The 21189-nt window shown below is 40.2% G+C and overlaps 1 protein-coding gene across 2 annotated transcripts in view; it reads right to left on the bottom strand.

Annotated features, from left to right (window-relative positions):
- PDPK1 (3-phosphoinositide dependent protein kinase 1) overlaps positions 1-21189 on the bottom strand; it is a 98571-nt gene that overhangs the window by 52035 nt on the left and 25347 nt on the right. Inside the window, exons 5-14 of one of the 2 annotated variants that reach the window (XM_006037145.3) lie at positions 21001-21145; positions 18531-18628; positions 17162-17237; positions 15580-15648; positions 14655-14751; positions 13529-13702; positions 9807-10018; positions 8987-9044; positions 6005-6157; positions 3383-5416 (exon numbers count right to left, since the gene is read on the bottom strand). In XM_006037145.3, the coding sequence (XP_006037207.1) occupies positions 5309-5416; positions 6005-6157; positions 8987-9044; positions 9807-10018; positions 13529-13702; positions 14655-14751; positions 15580-15648; positions 17162-17237; positions 18531-18628; positions 21001-21145 (1190 nt within the window). In that variant the 3' untranslated portion in view covers positions 3383-5308. Of the gene's footprint in view, positions 1-3382; positions 5417-6004; positions 6158-8986; positions 9045-9806; positions 10019-13528; positions 13703-14654; positions 14752-15579; positions 15649-17161; positions 17238-18530; positions 18629-21000; positions 21146-21189 lie in introns of those variants that run through there. The other variant, XM_025193591.1, reaches the window with a different exon arrangement.

Raw genomic sequence — 21189 nt, 5'->3', positions numbered from 1 at the left:
TGTCCGCCCGGATTTCCCGTCCCCCTCCCCGCCGGAAGTGCGCTCCGGGCCCGTGTCCCCGCCGGAAGTTCCGCCGCGCCCCGCCCCGCCCCGCAACCCCGGGCCCCGCCCCTGGCGGGCCGGCGCGGAAAGAGGAGGCGGGAGCCGGGCCTCGGACCCTACATGCTTTTATTACAAGACTATCGAGCATAAGTGAAAATCCATCATCCAGTCACTAACTACGGCTACGGCACAGATCTGTCGAGGGAGGATAAACAGAGTCATTAAATTATGAGATATGATTAAATCATCGACCAATAGAAAATTTATATAATAAAGCCAGAAAAGGTGTAAATATAGTTTACAATAATTATTCACATTCAAGGCTGTACATCAATACATACAACACCATGGCCCCGAACATGAATTCAATCCAAATAATTCATATATTAGAATTTAAATAACACAGACTGAACTAGAGGCCACCGAGAGCCAGCAAATAACCTTATAAGAATAAAAATACAAAAGTGTGTATCCTAACATCATTGCATTATTTGCTTCTGTTTTGTAAGGTCTTTATTTTTTGCTTCGCCTGTACATCACAGTTACAGCTACAAACCAGGTAGAGAATATTACACACATTATAACCGACTGCCACCCACCTGAAAGACAGCTAACAGACAACTATCGAGACTGATTATAGTTTAGTTCCCAATTGTTTTCACCAGACAGATACAGCAGTTGGAAATCCTGCCACAATTTAGTACGCTCTGCCCCATCCAATCAACAATTAGTATATGGTCGTAGGAGGCTTTCTAGACAGCAGCTATCCCCATTCGGCGTCACCCAGACAGACAGACTGGACCACGGGCTGTTCGCCAATTCGTTTTTCCACGTCAAGGATGTGCACTTTACGTAGTCGCGTTGCTTCCCGAACAGAGGAAACAAGCCCATGGGAAACGTAGGTTTATGGCTAAGTTAGAGTTTCACCATGGCCTCCATTTTAGCTGAAAACAGAATCACTCACCCGCAAGCTCAGTCAAAGCAAATATCTAGAGCTGGACGACCTTTGGGCCGTGAGGCCTTGCAGGAGTGATTCCTAGTTTGAATAGTAAAATATCTGCCTAGAAATAAAATACTTGAGGCATTCACCAAATGCTTCAAAGTGATATAAATACCACACCAATTTGTTAAAACTTCAGGGTTTTGGTTTGTTTTTTTTTCTAAAAAAACCAAACAACCCAGCCTCGACAAGAGGAGGAGTAGGACTGTGTCATGCACATCGTTAGCAAGCTACTTGCATGTAAGCCCTTTCCTCCCTCTCCCTCCGCAAGCTAACAGGGGGCAAAAATGTGGTAAAGGCAGTTTATTCCTCTTTGAGACCATTTTCATTCATGAAACCATTTCACTTATCTCTGGGTATGTAGCAGTGTTGGTATTTCTGAATTTCCTCTCCTGGTAACTATAAAAAGATGCCAAGCAAGATCTCACAAGACTGAAGTGAAAGACCTCTATTATGTCCCACCTTTCTCTTCTGAGAAAAGTCAATGAAACAGTCTTTCCCTTTTACATATGGTCTAGGGTTTAGTACCATCTAGTTTTAAGAGTCCAAAGCTCTGAAGCTCTCTCCATTTCCCTTATTCACAGGTGAGCAGAAGTGCAGCAGGTGTGCTGAAGTAGGAAGACAGCTCTCAGTTGGGGTTAGGGGCAAGACAGAACTGCACTTTACTGGTGTAGCTACCACCATCCTCATAGACAATGTTTTTCAGCCAAGAACACCCATCTCCACTTTTACATGGCTCTTCAAAACAGAAGTAGATGAGTGTAATATTGCCCCATACTGCCACAGATCATCCTAGCATTGACTTCATACAAGCCCCTCCATCCCAGATGCATGCAAACACGTTTTCAGTGCTTGTCATATTACAGGTTGCAGGTGACATACCATACAAGGTGTCAGTCTCATTTCAAAACTGGGGAAAATTTATGGAAAAAGAAAAAAAAAAAAGTTAAGCCGTACCCAGTCATCAAAACTAATAGAAGAAATTACATCTTTTCTGTTTGTAAGTGTAATACTTAAATCTGTATTATGCATGGGCATAACACTTTTACCCAGACCACAGGAGGTTTTGGGGAATTATACATAGCAGATGGTTCATGTGCTAAGGGGGATAACAGCAACATTAGATAGTTTACAAGGTCCTGAGACTCCAACTGGTTTCACAACAAATCGTAAAACCCACACAGTTGTGTTGAACTGCTCATGACAGACCAGAGCTGTGTTACAGTTAAGAAAGTGATGCCACTATGATCTTGTTAAAATTAACCAAGCTCAGAACTGTGCTTAGGACATAGAGGGTAGCAGTGCTAAAAAAGCCTTTCAGTTTAGCCAAACATTTTTGAACTTGTGCAGAAAGGCTGAACGAATAAAGGGATAGTAAAGGGATGGCTCAAGTATACTGTATAGCAGCAATATCCCCGCTTTCTTTCCATCAGGTTCCATCCAACAGAAAAGTAGATTCATCAGTGGAGTTGAACACATTTCTGGGGTCAGAATGTCAAGCTAAATATCTGCTGGTGTGATTCACATCATTTTCCCCACAATCTTCTGGAAATAGCAAGTGTTTAGGGAAGGAAGCAAAATGAATGAACAGATTCTGCTCTTGAAGACAGCTGTAGCGAGGAGTGTGCAGAAGCTGCTAGTGGCCACCTAACCTTCTTCCCTCCAGAGACAGGGGAGATGCCTCCAATTTGCATTCTCCTCCATGCATTGACATTAACTGCTGAGCCCCAATTCTCCCCGAGATGTACCCAACACATGTAGGATCCAGGCCTCTGTTGTACACAGTTCTTCCCAATATGTACCTAAGCTGCCAGCAAACCAGTGGACTCTATTTCTCACATTAAGTGCATTTTTCTCCCTGTGGTCAATCTTTCCACCACTATGCCCCCATCTAAAGGGCAGTGAAAGGCATATGCATCACCCAGATTAGTTTGTGGAGATTACTCTCACCTATGCCCCACTTGTTTCATACCGAGTAACAGCAATGCATATATGGAGATTCTGTTTAATCCCATCCTTATCAGTGTCTTCCAAAGAAAGCAATATTATCCAGCTACAGCTCAGTGCTAAAAGACCTTTAATCCAGAACCTGTGGCACTGACCTCAGAGAGAGTCGACATACAAGTGGAGCTTGGCAGCTTTGGCATTATTTGACACCACAGCAACAAACTCTGAAGTACAATATCATGTCTTGGTCATGCTAGTGTCTGTGGGGTTAATGCAGGTGTAGAGGCAGAGTACTGTGATACTCAGATTTTAGTAGCAAGCAATTTTGCCTTTTGAGCAGGGGTGGGGGGGAAGTTACTTTCAAACTAGCCTGATTGTAACAAGAGATCTCTCTTTTACTTTTGCCTTTTATATTAGGAACTTCAGAAGCACTGTAGCTCCTCTCAAACATGACAATACAAGTAGTGAACTTGTCAGTACTTGCATGGACTTGTTGGTACAGAATCCTACTACATACTAGTTCTCCCTCCAAAAGGAAAGTTATGAAGAATGCAGTAAAAAAAAATAATCACACTTTCTTTTAAGGTTCTGGAAACACAGAGATCCTGAACTATCTTCTCCAAGTCAAGTGATACACCACTCCTAATGCCCACAATAACCCTCTCCGAGTACATCTAGCATTACCCAATTACTTCTGGGGCATTCTGGCTAACCACAACAATGGAGTCCAACTACGATCTTAACACTACCGCAGGACTTTCTTCCTTAAGAGAGCAGGTGGTGTATATTGTACTAAAAGAATTTAAGAGGCAAAGGAGCAAAGATGAGGCACTTCTTTGCAAATGAACAAGTGGGTGTGGTATTTATACTGCATAAAACATGAAGGAAAAATGCCTTTCCAGGCCTGGATTTACCCTTTCAAGGGGGTCCCAGTTTCCCAGAAGTACAAATACATGGGGGGGGGGGAAAAAAAAAAAAAAAAAAAACAAACCACGAGAAGTTATTTTTAACATGTAGAAACAAAGTCTTCACTATGTTACAGGAAATGTTTGACCACAAAAAACTTAATTTGAAAGGGATGAAGTCGGCCGATATGGACAAAACGTTTTCATTATATAGATATGCCTGAAGTACCATAAATGTTCTCTGTATTGACAATTTTTAATTCAATGTAAGGGCCTAAAATATTTAAATTGTTTAAAATATTTTCAGAATTGCTAAAAGGTCAGAGATGTTTGGCTAAGGACCAAGACAGGAATATTTGTACATCTCATTATACAAAGACAAATAAATCAAGTCATCTATTGTACAAAATTTTCACTCTTCCTTCTCTACCCAAGTAAATAGGTTGGCCCCACTAAAATGCACAATACATGCACACCCTGGAAAGAAAGCTACTTGCCCTCATCTCCTGAAAAGGTGAAGTCTATTTACTACTTCAATAGTAACATTTTTTTTGTTTTTTGTTTTTAACTAACTAGTTCATTTTTAGTTAGTATTAGTTAAAAGCATGCTGGTAAATTTATTGTCCCTTGATTAAACATGTAAATGCATCAAATTAAAATTAAAATTTCATCTTTAAAACTTTATAAGCTTCAAAAGCCACCATTTCCATTTTAGAATTTTTTTTTCAGTGCCCAATTCAGCATTTTATTCTTACAACCTGTATCATCAGAGTCTGCCTGCCAGACACACACATCTGATTCACTCACATAATTATAATTAAGTACCACGGAAATCCTGCAACCAGAACTATATTAGGAGTTATGCGAGGGTACAACTGACCTGACTGCAAATGCCATATACCAGTAAGCCTGGGGAAAAGAAGGGGTGCAACAGAGATTGGAGGGGGAGAGGAAAAGAGGTAATAGTTATACCTCAGTGGAGGCATTTAGAAGCTCCCTGATGAAATACAGTTTAATGATAATCTGAAAGTCACAGAAATAACCAGCCCCATAAAATACAGAGCTGGTATACAATTTGGGGTGTGTGCGTGTGGATTGGTTTTAACTGATCTTAAGTGAAGCTGGTAATGCAAGGTCTATCTACTAGTTTGCAGCAGAAATTGAGCCGAAGTGCACAAAAGCAAGATCTTCACTGCAACGATATGCATGTGGAAGCCTCAACAGAAGCACAAAGAGCGAGCAAAGCGACCCTGAATTCCATTTGTGTTTGTTTTTTAAAAAAAACAACAAAATATTTCAGACATATGCTTCCCCTTGAGATGGATAACAGGTGGGTTGGGAAGATTCCTCTGATCGGCTGCACGTGGAGTTCTAGCAGCAAGTAGGGAGACTGGGATATTTTGGATGAGCTTTACTAGTTAGCAGCATTCTGATGGTATCTGTGCCGCCAAACTTCATGTATCTTTTTGCACCATTTATGAGCATTCCCACTTGGGTCCATCAGGTAATATGTCCTGTTAGGCTACAAGTAAATAACAGTTTAATGACTATTCCAAGAACAGACAAGACAAGACAGTGAAAAGCAATAAAATATTCTGCTACTGGTAAGAAATCAATCATTCAGAATATATTAAAAAAAAAATCTTCAAGAACACATTAAATTGACTAGCAATTAAAAGCAACTTCATGCATTATCACTGCAAAATGGTACTACTGGTGGATGTACATATGTAAGTAACTGAGATACAGTAGGCTGACATAAGTCTGGTGAGCTGCAATATGCAAGAGTGCTTGGACTCAACTGCAAATGGAGCAAGACAAAATTCTTTATGCAATTCTTTTTGGATCACACAATCCATTTAAGTTTCTATTTCTTTAATGAAAGCAAAACAAAACAAGACCTAAACACTTCACTGCTTCCTAGCCATACAAAGGTATAAAGACCCACAGCTCAGTTTCCACAGGTAACCCTAAGTATCTGTGTTTATTTACAAGATGAAAAAACTTCTCAGATGTTTCAATTCAATTCAAATTCCAATAGTTTAATACATGCGTGGTGATTAAAGTTATTTTAAGGCTCCTGAAAAAAATTGAAAGGATATTTACTTACTGTGTGAACAAAAAAGGTCTTAAAATTCTTGGCTTCCGGTCGCAGCTCTAGTGACCATGGAATCTCCCCTTTCAGAACCTTGTTGACAGGATCCACATAATACAAATGGGGCCCTTCTGTGAGGAGTAACTGGCGCCGACGAGCAAACAATCCCTGACAAGAGTAGCAGTAATACAAAGAACAAGCTATGTATTATCAAACGATCTATTTTCTAAAGCATGTGCATAATTCACATCGATTTCAATGGGACTTTAGCAATTGCCTATGTACTTTTCATCATAGCTTTGATCCAGGAGAGTGTGGGATACTCTTCATCAATGTACTGTTTATCTAATCAGGAATTTTTCAAATCCTTTTGCATGCAAGCGTCAGACAACACAGTCATCAGATAATTAACGGATACCAAATTATTTGGCCACTGATAAAGCTTTTTCCCCCCCATGGATAAGTTTTGAGAAGTTTAAGGTTCTCAAGGCATCCCAGTAGAAACGGAATGAATACAGCTGAATCAAGTTCAGAGACTGGAGCATCCCGTAAGTATCTTATTTGCCTGGTGTTTCCAAGTGTTGCTTGGTTTCTTTATTATTTCTAGAACATGCTTAAAAAGGTAATACCTACAAGCCACTAGTGTGTCTGCAACTTTCATCACCTTTTACACTAGCATTCATTACTACATAACTTGCTTTAGAAATGTTTTAACTCCTTCTCCCCAAAATAATCATCACCATAAACAGAGGATGACAATTAAAATAAATAACTTCACTAACATTTTGGATCAAGTTTGTGCTTTCCTCACCCATTTCCCCTCTGTTCACTCTCTCTCGGTCACAAACAATGTATACCATAAGCAGTTTAGGCAGGGACCCAGTCTGTCTCTGAACATTGGCTAGCACTTTATACAACAATTTCTTATTCTTAACCATTTTTGCCTCAACACATTTCCGATGCAGCATGCATACAACTAGCATTTTAAGTAGTCACTCTCATAAAAAAAAAAAACAGAGAAATAGGGCTGGAAGGAATGTCCACAGGTCATCTAGACCAAGACTGAGCCGGAGGCAGGATCATCGCTGTCCCTAAACAAATCCATAATCTAACCACTTAGTAAAACTACCGTCAGCCCAGATAAGTATCAAATTTTCTACATTTTCTACATTTTCTGACTTTTAGGAAAAAAAAAAAGCGGCCAGTCGTATGGACATTGTGATAGTAAGCTACTTTTTAAAGCCTCTTATTCTCTGTAAAGTCAGCAATCAAAGCAACGGACTTCTGAAGAACGCAGAGGGCGAAGTAAACAAAAAGCAATTAAGATGAAGAGAATCTCGGGCATGTGGGAGGCGGGTGGTGACAACATGGGGGCAGTTAAGTGACTGTACAACTCCAGAGCTCCCTTCTTTCTCTATGATCCTAAGGCCACCCGTTTCCCTGTAAATAATCTAAATCACAATCACATGCAGAAGAGGAAGGAAAGAAGAGCTACTATTATAATGGCAGCTTATTTCAGTCTACCTCCTGCTTTGGCCCAATGATGGTCTAAATCCTAGTCCTAGACATTGATATCTATCCAAAAAATTGAAACTTTGCAGAGTACTTCAACAACTCGGACTGATAAAGAAGGTTGACGGGTATTTGCATTCAATGCTGTTTGAGTTGAAAGCTTCTAGGAAAGCTGGATTACAACATTCCTCCAACTGAAAAGACTACTAGGGGCCCTAACTGATTTGGATTCAGCCCAAATCAGAGACAGTGATTCGATTAGTTGATGTGGATCATTGTCTCCCCAATTCGATTTGGCCAGATCCGAATCTGAACATTTGATGCCGATTCAGAGAATCAGTGATTTCGGCCATAGACACAGCTTTAAATGTTTTGTCTACATACCTTGAGGTACCAGCGTGGCTCATGATTGCTGCGATGCTGGGGTGGATGGAGCATCCCACAGGAGCACGGGGACCTCCCTGGCATGCTCAGGAGGTGAATGCAGAAGTGGACTGGAAGTACTTCCGGTCTACATCTGGGTCTGCTGGGGAGCATGCAGGGGGGCCCCCCAGCTCAGTGATCGCCTGTGGGGGGGACCCCAGGTGCCCCCCCAGACCCAGGAGGCACCAGTCGCTGAGCGGAAGGGGGGGCGTGGCCCACCCCCGCACGCTCCCCGGTGTACCCAGAAGCAGACTGGATGTACTTCTAGTCCACTTCCAGGTCTGCTGCAGAGCATGCCGAGGAGCCCCCCCAGGCTCCTGTGGGATGCTCCACGTGCCCCAGCATCGCAGCATTCACGACCCACTGTTACCTCGAGGTATGTAGAGAAAACACTTAAAGCCGTGTCTATGTCTGAATCGCCAAATCTTTCCGAATCTCTCCGAACCAATTCAGAGGGTCCCGAATCTATTTGGAGAGATTAAAGGGTCCTCCAATTCGATTCGGATTTGGAGATTTGGCCACCAAATTGGGCCAAATCTCTGTTGAATTGAATCAAGGACCGAAACTTCACACAGCCCTAAAGACTACTCCATTTTAAAACAAACAAAAACAAACCAACCAACCAACCTTAGGGCACTTCTACGTGTGCTCCAGGTGTTGGGGGGGGGCACTTTAATTAGAACCACTCCAAAAGCCGCTCTAGTTAAAGCACTGCAGTATTTCATATATCAGTATCCCCATGCTTCAAAAAGGAGGTGGGGGGCGCTTGAACTAAAGCTCAAATGACCTTTAGTTCAAGCTCCCCCACCTCCTTTTCAAAGCACGGGGACACTGATGCACAAGATGCAGGAGGCTGCTGGAGCACAGTAATTACTATGCTCCAGCAGACTCAATTAATCCCGTCTGTTCTGATGTGCTGCATCGCACTTGTGTACAGGCACCCTTAATGATATTAAATTTGTGAAAGATCTGTTTGTTGGGAAATGCTACATCTTTTAACTGGGAGGGAGCCTACAAAAGCAGCATCATTTGCAACCTTTCTAGAAGAAAATTAAGACTTACCTTTCTTTTGTCTACTGGACCCATTTTTAGTATTAAGTTATTTTCTACAAATTGATGCCTAACAAGAGAAAAAGAACAAGCCACTGTCATTCCAGAACCCCGCCACAAGAAGTAGCCAACACTGCCCTAGTAATCATTTTATTTCTCACTCATTTATCTTAGAAATTTCTCAGTGTCTATACTGCCTTGGAATCTTTAACAACTTCCTCTCTCTACACAGGCAGGCAAGTTTCTTTTGGTAAATATAACATCATTTATTAGACCAACTCAAATAGTTGGAAAAAAAATTCTTTGCAACATCTCTCTACATAGTGCACCTCCCTCACCCCCATTAACCACAAATATAACTTTAAATATTAGGTGAACTTCTGCCTCCTCCCCCCATATCCCAAACTGTTACTTGCTTATGATAACTAGATACATTTATATGCACCTTAATAACTATTAGGAATGAGGACTAATAGTCATGCCTAAGTATTATCAAGGGTAAAATCTGATGTCAAGGGGGTTCTGATAGTGAAACAGATTGATCCAGTCTGAAGAACCTATTACTGGGGCCCTTGTGACAAAGCAAGAATGACACTAGATCTCAGACCCCAAAAACTTACAGAGCTGTTATGTAAAGATTTATGCTACCAGTTTAATTCAAGAAAGGCATCCTTGCTTATTAAATTTTTAACCACTCAGCTGTTGGACTTCTATTGCAAAAGTTAACCTGAACTAAAGCAAGAACAGCGGGTTTATTGTGCTATGGATTCCTTATTAAAGCAAAAAAAAAAAAAAAAAAAATCACAGATTAACTGCATTTTAAACACCTTACCATGGGTTTCCACCAGCTTGTTTTGCCAGAAGTAACCTCTTCTCATCTTCAGAAAATTGCAAGTCCAGTTCAAAGGAATTACTGTCAAGATCATGAATGTACTGTTCGATGTTACCACCTGACATTTGTGGTGGACTCATTTCTGGACCAGACAGCGAGTGGGAAGAACCAGAAACTTGCATACAGCCAAACTGACTCAGGAGATTGTCATACTAAGAAAGGGAAAAAAATATAGCAAAAACAAATTTTAGTCTTTTTTGTTTTTTTAATAAAAAGATCTACTCAACATTTCAATATAAGGAGTTCAGTTGCTTTTAATTCTGAACTTTACCAGATACTTATTTATACTGATACGCTCTAAAAAACTTAAAGCTAGAAGTAATTTCAGACTGTAACAAGAAACATAAAAAGCTAAATAAGATACCAATACCTAAAGCAAAAGCAAAAGAAGAAATTAGGTCATTTATGCCTTGTGTGTATACATTAAGTCAATCACAATTTGGCAGAGTTTCATCTCTTACGTGAAAAAAAAAATCAAAGCAAAATCAACAGTTTAAATACTTGCAACTACTGGTGCCCTAATGGCATGGCATTGGCATTGCATTGAAACTTCATATTCAGATTTTTTCCTGTCTCTGGCTTTTATGTTTGCATTGCATCCAATACAAAATTAACACTTAGCTCTTATATAGATTTGCATCCATAGATCTCAAAGCATTTTACAAAGAGGAGTAAATTAGCCTGTATCATCTAATTTATCCCTTTTCAACAAGTCTGCTTTGTTCAGCTGTCCCAGGAATGATCCTTCTGCAGCTTCCAAGACTATTCCGTACCCAAATACACTTTTAAGGATTATTTCCTTACAATAAAATGTCCTTCAACTAAGTTTTCTATTGCTAAATTCATCCTTTTGCTCCCTCCAACTTGTCTCGCCTTCCAGTTTGCTATGTGGTATACTCAGTGCGCTGCAAAACTGAAGAATGGACATAACACCCCCAAGAGACGTAACAGGAATGTTCCCTTTCACAATGCAGAACTCTGGGTTGCACAATGTTTTAATGTTCCTGCTGTGGAATGCAGGTCCCCATCATCCCTCATCCTGGAGGGTATGACAGACAGAGCAAGCTTGTCATGTCAATCCACTCTGCTCTTAGAAAGCATCAGGCACACTGTTGCTGCCTAGTAAAAGGTAGAAAGTTCCACAGTGAGGAGGCCCGAGGAGAAAAATACATGGTCTTTGAATTAATAAATAATTAAAAGGGGACCATCAGTAACTTCTGGTCAGGGAATAAGAGGGAACCAAGAAACTAAGGCATGAAGATCTTAGAAACAAAAAGACTAACCCTATTCTATGTCATAAGTAGGATTCATACATTCTTGATTTCTATTAAACTCCACCACTTTTGGAGTGACTCAACTGAATGCATTTGCACAACTATTCGTAGATGTTAGGGTCGGAAGGGACCTCAATAGATCATCGAGTCCAACCCCCTGCACAGGCAGGAAAGTGTGCTGTGTTCAGATGACCCCAGCCAGATGCCTATCTAACTTCCTTTTGAAGACTCCCAGGGTAGGGGACAGCACCACCTCCCTTGGGAGCCCATTCCAGATTCTGGTCACTGTAACTGTGAAGAAGTTCTTCCTAATGTCCAGTCTAAATCTGCTCTCTCCTAGCTTATAGCCATTATTTCTCTGCAAGCCCTTAACCATACGAGTGGCCCTTCTCTGGACCTTCTCCAGGTCATCCGCATCCCTCTTGAAGTGTGGCGCCCAGAATTGCACGCAGTACTCCAACTGCGGTCTGACCAACGCCCGATAGAGGGGAAGTATCGCCTCCTTGGTTCTGTTCGTCATGCATCTGCTGATGCACGATAAAGTGCCATTAGCTTTTCTGATGGCTTCGTCACACTGCCGACTCATGTTCATCTTGGAGTCCACTAGGACTCCAAGATCCCTTTCCGCTTCCGTGCCACCCAGCAGGTCATTCCCTAGGCTGTAGGTATGCTGGACATTTTTCCTCCCTAGGTGCAGCACTTTGCATTTCTCCTTGTTGAACTGCATTCTGTTGTCTTCTGCCCATTTGTCCAACCTGTCCAGGTCTGCTTGTAGTTGTTCCCTGCCCTCCGGCGTGTCTACTTCTCCCCACAGCTCTGTGTCATCCGCAAACTTGGACAGAGTACACGTCACTCCCTCATCCAAGTCGCTGATGAAGACATTGAAGAGTATCGGTCCAAGGACCGAGCCCTGCGGGACCCCACTGCCCACGCCCTTCCAGGTCGATACCGACCCATCCACTATGACACTATTGTTTGTCAACAACAGCCACCAATGTGGAAATTAAACTACTTCAACTCCTAGTGTTCTCAGTGAAGGTATGCACTTGCTTAACACAAAATGGTAAGTGCATGTTAAAGGTGGAGGTTATGGCAATTGAATTAGAGAAACAATTAATCCAGGGAGGAGGAAGACAAATTATAACAGGTCATTCCAACTCTTTAGTTTCCTAAATTAAGAGGTAGGACTCTTAAAAGGGGGGGAACTCAACAATAAAAGAAGAACAACAGATCTGATGGTGAACGCTACACACTCTCACTGTAATTGCAATCTAATCAATACAATGCTGACTTCTTGTTATCACCTGTAAAACTTGGTCTCTCTGCACTGCAATATAAACGGACTGCTCTCTCTCTCTCTGGTCTGGTATTACAACACTGTTATCCAAAAGCCAAAGGGAAGGAGATGTTACATGCCGGTGTACTCTTGACTTCAAAAAGAATTTTAATCTACAAAGAGAACCTGTCATTTTCATCAGCCCATAAAATATTCCTATTTTGTCTTGTGGTAATACCATCAACAGAATTAATTTCAATAAAGCACCTAGAAGAGTTAGAATCTCACCCGTGTTTTAGCATTAGACTGGTAGATATTATTGCTGAGATAATGAAACAGTCAGAATAATCTGACTTTATTGAATGCAAGTTCTACAATCTCATGGAAAGTGAGACTGTGTAGCACATTATGGACCTGTCAGGTCCTTAAAGAAGTCATGGATTTTTGCTTAAGTGAATGGAACTTTAAGCTTTACTCTACAGTTCAGTTGTTTGATGGGATTGGTCATTTTTAGATAAAGATCTTCAGCCTGAGCAGAGAGTTATGCAAGTTCTAGAACATTAAGCAGTTATTCATGGTATGACAAAAGATGCTCTCCATCGCTGGTTGAACTTTGAAGACATAAGGCATCAAAATGGCTTCTTCAGGTGACACAAAGTGGTTTATGTTTACTCGATACTGTGGGTTCTTTGAGAGCAAAGCAGCAAGACCCATGATGTAATAGTGTCTCCCTTCCTGCAAAGGAGAGGCAGTCCATCATGGAAGCTGCAATCCAGCCAGGGAAGCTGGATTCCCCATGGGACATGAAGCAAATTAAAATGTGTTAGTTTTCAAGCAGAACATAATACTGTTCTTTGTTCAAAACAAATACCTGCTTTCTGGAGAAATTAACTTAGTCAAGCTCCAATTTTTTTGTCACTAAACAACTGTTTGGACACAACATTTCTGACCAGCCCTACTTAATGGCTACTGGTCATCTACCAACCAATTATGAAATGGGACCCTGACCTGTCACCAAAACTGATTCAGTAGAAGCATTTGCTTGGCAATAATTACTCTTCAGAAAAATCTGGAGTTGCAATAGAGTTGAATATAGCAAAATTGACACATACATTTCCATAGCAATCTTCATCATCTTCAGACATTGCTGGCAAGTACGCTGTGAGCTTCGGGGGTGTCTGAAGATGCAGATTCTCCCATGAGATTGATTCAAAGAATGGATGAGCCTTCAGAGGTTCATACCCTCCCATTTCTTCACAGCCTAATCTTTTTGTAGCATCTAGAACCTGAAGGAGTTAAAGTTACTTAACTTACTTAACACTTCTCTATAATAATGAAAATTAGTTTCAAAATGAATGCTAACTTTATAACAGCCCAATGCTAATCTTTTTCTGATTTTCATCCTGTAACTGTTAGCCTATTCAGCTTTAACACACTGTTACTAAATAAAGGGTAAATATTTTCTACAAAATTTATTTCACTTCTGACTGAATACTCATTAATAAGATATCTTTTTTTTCTCTGCACAAGTAACGTTTTGTATAGTAATTTCTTTAGTTGCTGTTATAATAGCGTAGTGAAATATGGACCAAGTACTCTGAAATACAATGCAAATTAATTTATATTTTACAAATAACAAAGATACTTCTGTTCAATAGCTGAAAACATCTGCCTACAAATTTGTTTTGTCAGTACTGCATAATTATTTACAATCATTTTTTCCATTTCAGTAACAGATGTACTTCATGTTCATACAGCTTCTTCATCGTGTCTTAAAAGAGCTGTTTAATAACAGATGCCAATTTTCCAGATGATGAGTTCTCCCTCTACACAGTCAGGAATGTTAAGGATTCTTAGTAGAGTAAAATGAGTTTAAGGGTTTGTAACAATTTGGATACACAGTTAGGAAAACTGATCAATTCAGTATATACCGGAGAGCCTATGTGGAGGGCTGGCAATGTTTTGCAGCTTGGAGACGCTTTACAGAGCTCACATCTAAGCTCAGGCTACTACCAGCCTGGCCTGTGCCACTGCCAGTCACTGCTTACTCTCCTAGCCCCCGAGTGCCACAGCCACTATTTCTCCCCACTGCCCAACCACCATACAAGGCAACCCCCCCAAGCTTTGTGGGCTGGATAAAATTAGTCTGTGAACCAAATCTGGCCCATGAGCCATAGGCTGCCAGCCCCTGGCCTATGCTATTTATTCATCTAACAATAATAACACCTGAATATTTACCAAGAGCTTTTCTACAAGGTCTTTGGCCTTGGGGAAGAATTTTTCGGGGAAGTCATATTCCAACTTAATTATCTTCTGAAATATAAGATATTCATTTCTGCAAGAAAAAGAATATTCAGTCCAGTTATCATCTGCTCCCTACAGTACCTTTACCGGTATATTACATGAGCTGAATAAGAAATACTTAATTTTTTAAGAATAACGGCTTTTAAAAGCTAATAAGGGTCGAGTTCAACCCCAGCCTCCCTAGGGATGCTCAAAAGGAGAGTAAAGCTCTACTATGGGCTGCCATTTCAACAAGGGAGATTAGCTAGGCTAGTCTGAAAATTATTCCTAATATGAGGGCAGTGAAACACTGGGACAGTCAGTTTACCTACAGAGGCTGTGGAACCTCCATCACTAGAAGTTAAGTGCAGATTAGAAAACTTCTGTCATGGATGGTTTAGACAGGGATAAATCTTGCCTTTAGCAGAGGCTGGACAAGATAACTGTTTAAGATGCTTTCTAGTTCTATTTTTTCATGAACTTTCTGCCCCTTGGATTAAATGGCGGGGTAGGGAGGGTCATGAGGGCAAAACTGATCTCTTGTTGGGGGGGGTGGGGGGGTGTTTGAAACCTCGTTCAAGGACAAGGTGGCTACCAGAGTAATGCGAGTTGCATGGGAACCCCAAGAGGCATCTGTGGATTCCAGGGCCTGCAGGTCCCCTATGCACTCTTGTGGATGAACCAAGGACTCAATCTAGCTTTAAGCAATGAATCATGTCAGTTAATTGAACAGTGATTAAAATCAGGTGTTGTAATAACACCCAAGGAGTACTGAGATAAATTTTACTTTAAAAACTGTGCAATATATAGTGAAAACTGAAAAAAAACACAACAAATTAAAGTATATACAAATCATAAAATGTGATCCGAGGTCTCTTACCCAGCTCTAAATGGAGGCAATCCAGCTACAAGCTGATAAATTATACATCCAAGAGCCCAGAGATCAGAACTTTAGAAGTTGAAGGAAAGAGAAGGGAGAGGGGGGAAGAAAAGAACAACAACAACAAAAATGGTTAATGTCTCTATTCAGTAAAGCTATAAAACTGGAGTCAGATAAGCATATCTTATTTTCTATTTCTAACAGTCAGGGTATCAATGAGTTTCCATGCAGCATGATTTGTACACTATATGTACACACACACACACACACACACACACACACACACACACACACAATGTTCAGTGCAAAAAGGAGCCAGCTAGCAATTCTATATAAATAAAAGTCCAGTACTATAAGCTGGTTACTGTTACCTTTCATATAGATGTGTGCATGTGCACACACATATGTATATACACATACATATATGAAAGGTAACAGTAACCAACCTGCATTACTTAACTCAGGCATATCTCAGCTTGTCTCCTAAAGCACTGCCAGCCAACACAATGCATATGTCCAGAGAGGAAACAGCAAAGCATCTAAATGTAGCAACAAGATACTGATTTAAGATACATCTGTGTGAGACACTCAAGAATGAATTCCCTCTTCCCCATATAATTCAGACAAAACTCTTATGATCACAAAACATACCTTTCATTCACATCCAAAAACCTAAGCAATAGCTGACAGACTTCTAAAAGCTGACTTTAAACTCGCCTATTCATCGCTTCACCTCAAATACAGTAGACACAAGTGTAAATATAAGCGAGTAAAATTATACTAAGTTAAAAAATGAGGGGAGGAGAGAGAGGAAACAATATAACAACTTACTGCAACAACTGCTTTGTGTCTGCTCCTGTCCCATAATAAGCAGAAGCAAGAAGTAAGCTTAAACTGAGCAGTTCACCTAGCTTACCTGTGATTAACTTCCACTTCCTATCCCCACCCTTAACTTGGTATTGGTTACTTAGGTACAAGAAAAAGAAAAATAGTGCATTTTCTTAGTATTCCGTTTCCAGGACATCCAACCTTTTCACCCGAGACTTCCCTCTCCCGTCTTTCTTATCATGGTAAAACTTCGAGTCCTGCATAAGAAGTGCCACACAAGGTCAGACTAATGGTCCCTCTAGTCCAGTACACCATCTCTGACAGCAGCAGGGACGCATGCTTTAGGGGAAGAGAGCACTGAACCAGATATAGGTCGAGTGATCTATCCCTGTTCATTACCTGCCCTGGCATCCACCATTATGGGTTTAGAGAAGCTACAGGAAACATCCCTAGCCATTCCATTCAACAGCTACTGATAGATTTATCATCCACGATCCATCATCCATGAATTGGTTAGTCTACCAGCAGACCCCAGAACTCATGAATAAGCAAACAAATTCAGGGATGAGGTATGGAGCAACATTTTTTTTTTTTTTTTTAATCTTAACAAGAGTTAGAAATAAGAGATGCTAAACTATAAAGATGTTAAAAGATACTTAAAACGGTTAACATTTTTCCTCCTTAAAAGCAGGAGGAAAAAACTAACTTACAGAAGTTAGTAAAATTCTCTACAGACACAATAAAGACTACTTACCTTTTACAGGCAGATTTCTCTGTCAGCAGCTCTGGAGAAACGTACTGTGCTGTCCCTACAAATGAGTTTGCCCGTGCTGAGGAAACAAAAAAGTTTATTATAACCTATATCTTACATGATCTTTACCTTTAACTCTACTAAAAAGCAAAGTACATTCAACAAGTTGTCAAAACAGACAGGAGTTTGAAAGTAACAGTTGGAAAGTAATTTTTTTTTTTTTTTTTTTAAACGGATATCCAAGATTTCCTTCCATGTCTGAAGTGTCACACACACTAGTGTGGCAAACTTGGCAGTGTATGGGAGATTGTTCCTTAATTAGTAATATAAATTAAATGTCCAAATAGTGGACACATCCAAATACCTTCTCAAGCATAGCGATATTTGCCACCAAAGAAAGATGAATTCCAGTTATGTAGTTTCAACTTCCTGAAGTGTGGTTTTAGTACATTTTAAATCTTAACACCCTGTTTTCAGTAACTACAATTGTTAATTTCTCCAAAATGCCTGCCCTCTCAGCTAAATATAGACATTGGACTTAATGACGCATTATAACCTGCCTAACATCCGACCCCCACCCAGGTTCCTCTCCAGGACTGACCAGCTACATTCATCCCCCTTCCCCCAGCCTGTCTCTCCCCTGCTGACTCCTCAATTTACATCTTCACTGACCGCCTGTCTTGCTGCAGACCAGCCCCTGGCTTCTTTAATATTCATTCCACACCAACTGCAAATGCTTCCTCAGCCTGACAAAGGGTATTTATACCCAAAAGCTTGAAAAAGAATAATTTTTCCAACTATTTGAGTTGGTCGAATAAAAGATATCAGATTTACCCGAAAAACCTTGTCTGCCAATGTCCTTAGACCAACACAACTACAACCTGGACCCCTGCCCTCTCCTAAAACATTTTTAACTTTTCCTGCATCCAAGGAATTGTAATTGGAAAAAGACCAGAGATTTTACTGAAAGTCTTAAGGACACTTCTTTATTTAGTCATTTAATTTTTCTTTTACTTTTTCCAGAAACCTTGAAGAAATACTTAAGTCTCCTTTTGCCTATAGAATGAACCAGAACAAAAACTATTGTTTCAAGATCAGTTGAAGGTTTGACACCTGGTACATAACTTGATGTTTCAGTGCTCCAAAAACAAACTTTACTTTTTCCAAACTTCATATATTTGTTACCCAATCTAAGCAGAAACTTGGAATAACGTTCTTAAACTAGCTGATGAAAACATATCGAGGCTGTAAAAACTGTGATGCTCAAAGCAGAGGACAATTTAACAAGTTTGAGAGATTTACATTTCCAGGGAGCTAGTTACATTTACAGTAATTAAACAAGACACAGGATAAGAGACTGACAACTGCATACCTTGTTTACTATCTGCAGATAATACTTTTGCTGTTCCAAAGTCTGTTATTTGAATGTGCATATCTTCATTTAGCAAAATATTCTCTGGCTTAAGGTCCCTGAAAAAGGTGGATTCACAAAGTTAAAATTAAAACAGACTCAGGCTACAAGATTTTATTTAGCCTGTTCATTTTGTTAAAATCTTCCTAAAAGAGCTAAAGCAATTACAAGCAGTCGATCATAAAAACAGAGTCAGTCCCCATACCACTTGTTCAACAAAATCTACTAAAAAGTATATGGATTGCAAACTTTAAAGTGTAACCAACATCTGACAGATGGTTACCAGGATTATTCATACAAAATTTCAGCCAGTCTGAAATAGCATGAGCTCAACAATGACCACCCCACAAGACGTTTTTAAGACCTGGCTAGACAAAGCTTTGGCTGGGATGATGTAGTTGGGGACAGTCCTGCTTTGAGCAAGGGGTGGGACTAGATCCCCAGACTCCCTTCCAACCCTCATTTTCTATGTTTCTATAACTTGAACAGCTGAGAACAACTGTGAGCAGAACTGGAAGTCTATGGGCCTGCACAGGTGGCAATCAGAAATAAATAATTCTATTAATGATGCATAACCAAGAAGATAGGACACCTATGGAAGAATGAATTGGACCAAGTGTCCAGAGCCAAAAGTAGTAAGAGCTGACTGAATATACACAAGAAACTGATTTTCAAGACACACGGTTCTATTTTTACATAGTTCCCTTTTCACGGTACTACCACTCTAAGATGTTTAGTTATTTGGTGTCCTATTTCTTAGTAAATCAGAAAACCAAAAAAAGCGTTTCCAGGAACCTTGCTATGGCTGTTGTATCCTGTCAGTATTACAATGATAGACATTTTTCTCTGTTCTTAACATCTCAATATCTAGGCATACAGCACTATATAATTGCTTAGAAGTCACTCAAAGCACCTGCAAGCAAGGTGGGCACCTATTTATATTGTGCAAATGGAACTAGCTATTTGCAAATCCAACTGATTCCAATATTAAAGGCACCATTTAAAATTATTTTAGCATCCACAGAAAGCTGTTTTTCATAGGTCATTCACGCTACTCAAAGCAAGTGCTCAACCTCTGCTCAGCTGTTCAGATTGTTTTAAGGCATGTCACAGTGTTACTTGGTGAGCCTTACCTCTAAGGCTTACCTTGAATGTGACAGCATATAATCAATTTGACAGCTACCAACAGTGCAGCAGTTTAGAGCTGCTAGAAGGATCAACTGCCCACTAAACATTAAACAATTTTCTGATGGCAAAGAAGCCCCTTATACACAGCGACCTTTACAAAAACTACTATGCCCTGACAAGGAAATTACAAATCCCTGAACATTTTCATAGAGTGGATCGTCTCATTGTCAAATGAACTTATTTCCTCTTGCTCACCATTCCCCATTCACAACTGTTTAAAACAGAAAAACAATGATTGTTTAAGCAAGGGGAACCAGGAGAAGGGCCAGCACCAGGTGATTAGCAAGCTCTCTGCAGACCATCATCAAGCGCTCCACACACCACTGTTTGGGAACCTCTGGCCATAATAGGTCTCTCCTCAATTGCACTTCTACAGTTTAGTCTTCATCCTCTCAAGAACCCTTGCTCACCTGCATACAGTACTAAATAAGGTTCTGATCCATCTAAGTTTAGCAAATTATTTCATTTTCCATGGCAGAGGATTGTCATTCATGCAACAATGTCTTTCTTTTGACAAGAGCTTATTAAAGATTCTACTAAAAACCTCTGGACTTTGATTGCTGTATTACCTCATATACAACCCGTCACATACTACAACAAACCTGGCTTTTGAAAGGCAGGAAAAAGATCTTTCCTTGCAGTATGTAACTGAGTAGCAGCAGCTAGGGAGCCAAGGCTGCTCCCGGAGGATCACCACAGATTTCACATTCAGCTGCACCCAAAGTAAGCGAGACCTGCTCTCACTATTGTGTGCGCGCAACATGCACTCTCATTTCCAACAGCTGGATTTTGAGAAAAAGGTGCATGTTGTATATGAGAAGATTCAGCATTGAAAGGGTCGTTTTTAAATGGGGACTTCAGATAAATATTTAAGTGCATCTTGAACTGCATTGTCATTGCTACTTTAGAAAATTCAGTCTACTTTAAACAGTCTATTTACCATCTGTGCTCTGTGTCCAACTGAATAGACATGCAAGAGATAAACAAAGTGAAACTGGACTAAGGCGTTTTTTTCATTTTGTTTATAGACTACCACATGCTGCAATTCACACACACAAGTTGCTTTGTTTGGGTCATAATACTACAGAAGATGTAAATCCTCCAAAAAAAGCCAATTACATTATATTCTTAGTAGGTTTCTAAGACAAAAAATTAAATCACATATCTGGTTTAAAGTACATCAAGGCTGTCTCAAAAAAGAACACACTCCCCTCCATTACAGATCACCTGATTAGTGCATTACCTGTGAATAATTCCCTTCCCATGCAAGTACTCTAATGCTGATACAATTTCAGCAGTATAAAATCTGGTGCAAGTCTCATCAAATGAGCCAATTTTGCGAATGTATTTTAGAAGCTCTCCATTTTTGGCATAGCTAAGGCCAAAGTCTGCACCTAAAGTTAAGGAGTATCATTGGGATATTTTAAAACTT

The sequence above is a fragment of the Alligator sinensis genome, unplaced genomic scaffold, assembly GCF_000455745.1.
Source record: "Alligator sinensis unplaced genomic scaffold, ASM45574v1 scaffold1269_1, whole genome shotgun sequence".
Lineage (NCBI taxonomy): Eukaryota > Metazoa > Chordata > Crocodylia > Alligatoridae > Alligator > Alligator sinensis.
Note: the sequence above shows the minus strand (reverse complement) of the source record. Positions and strands in the feature narration are given on the sequence as shown.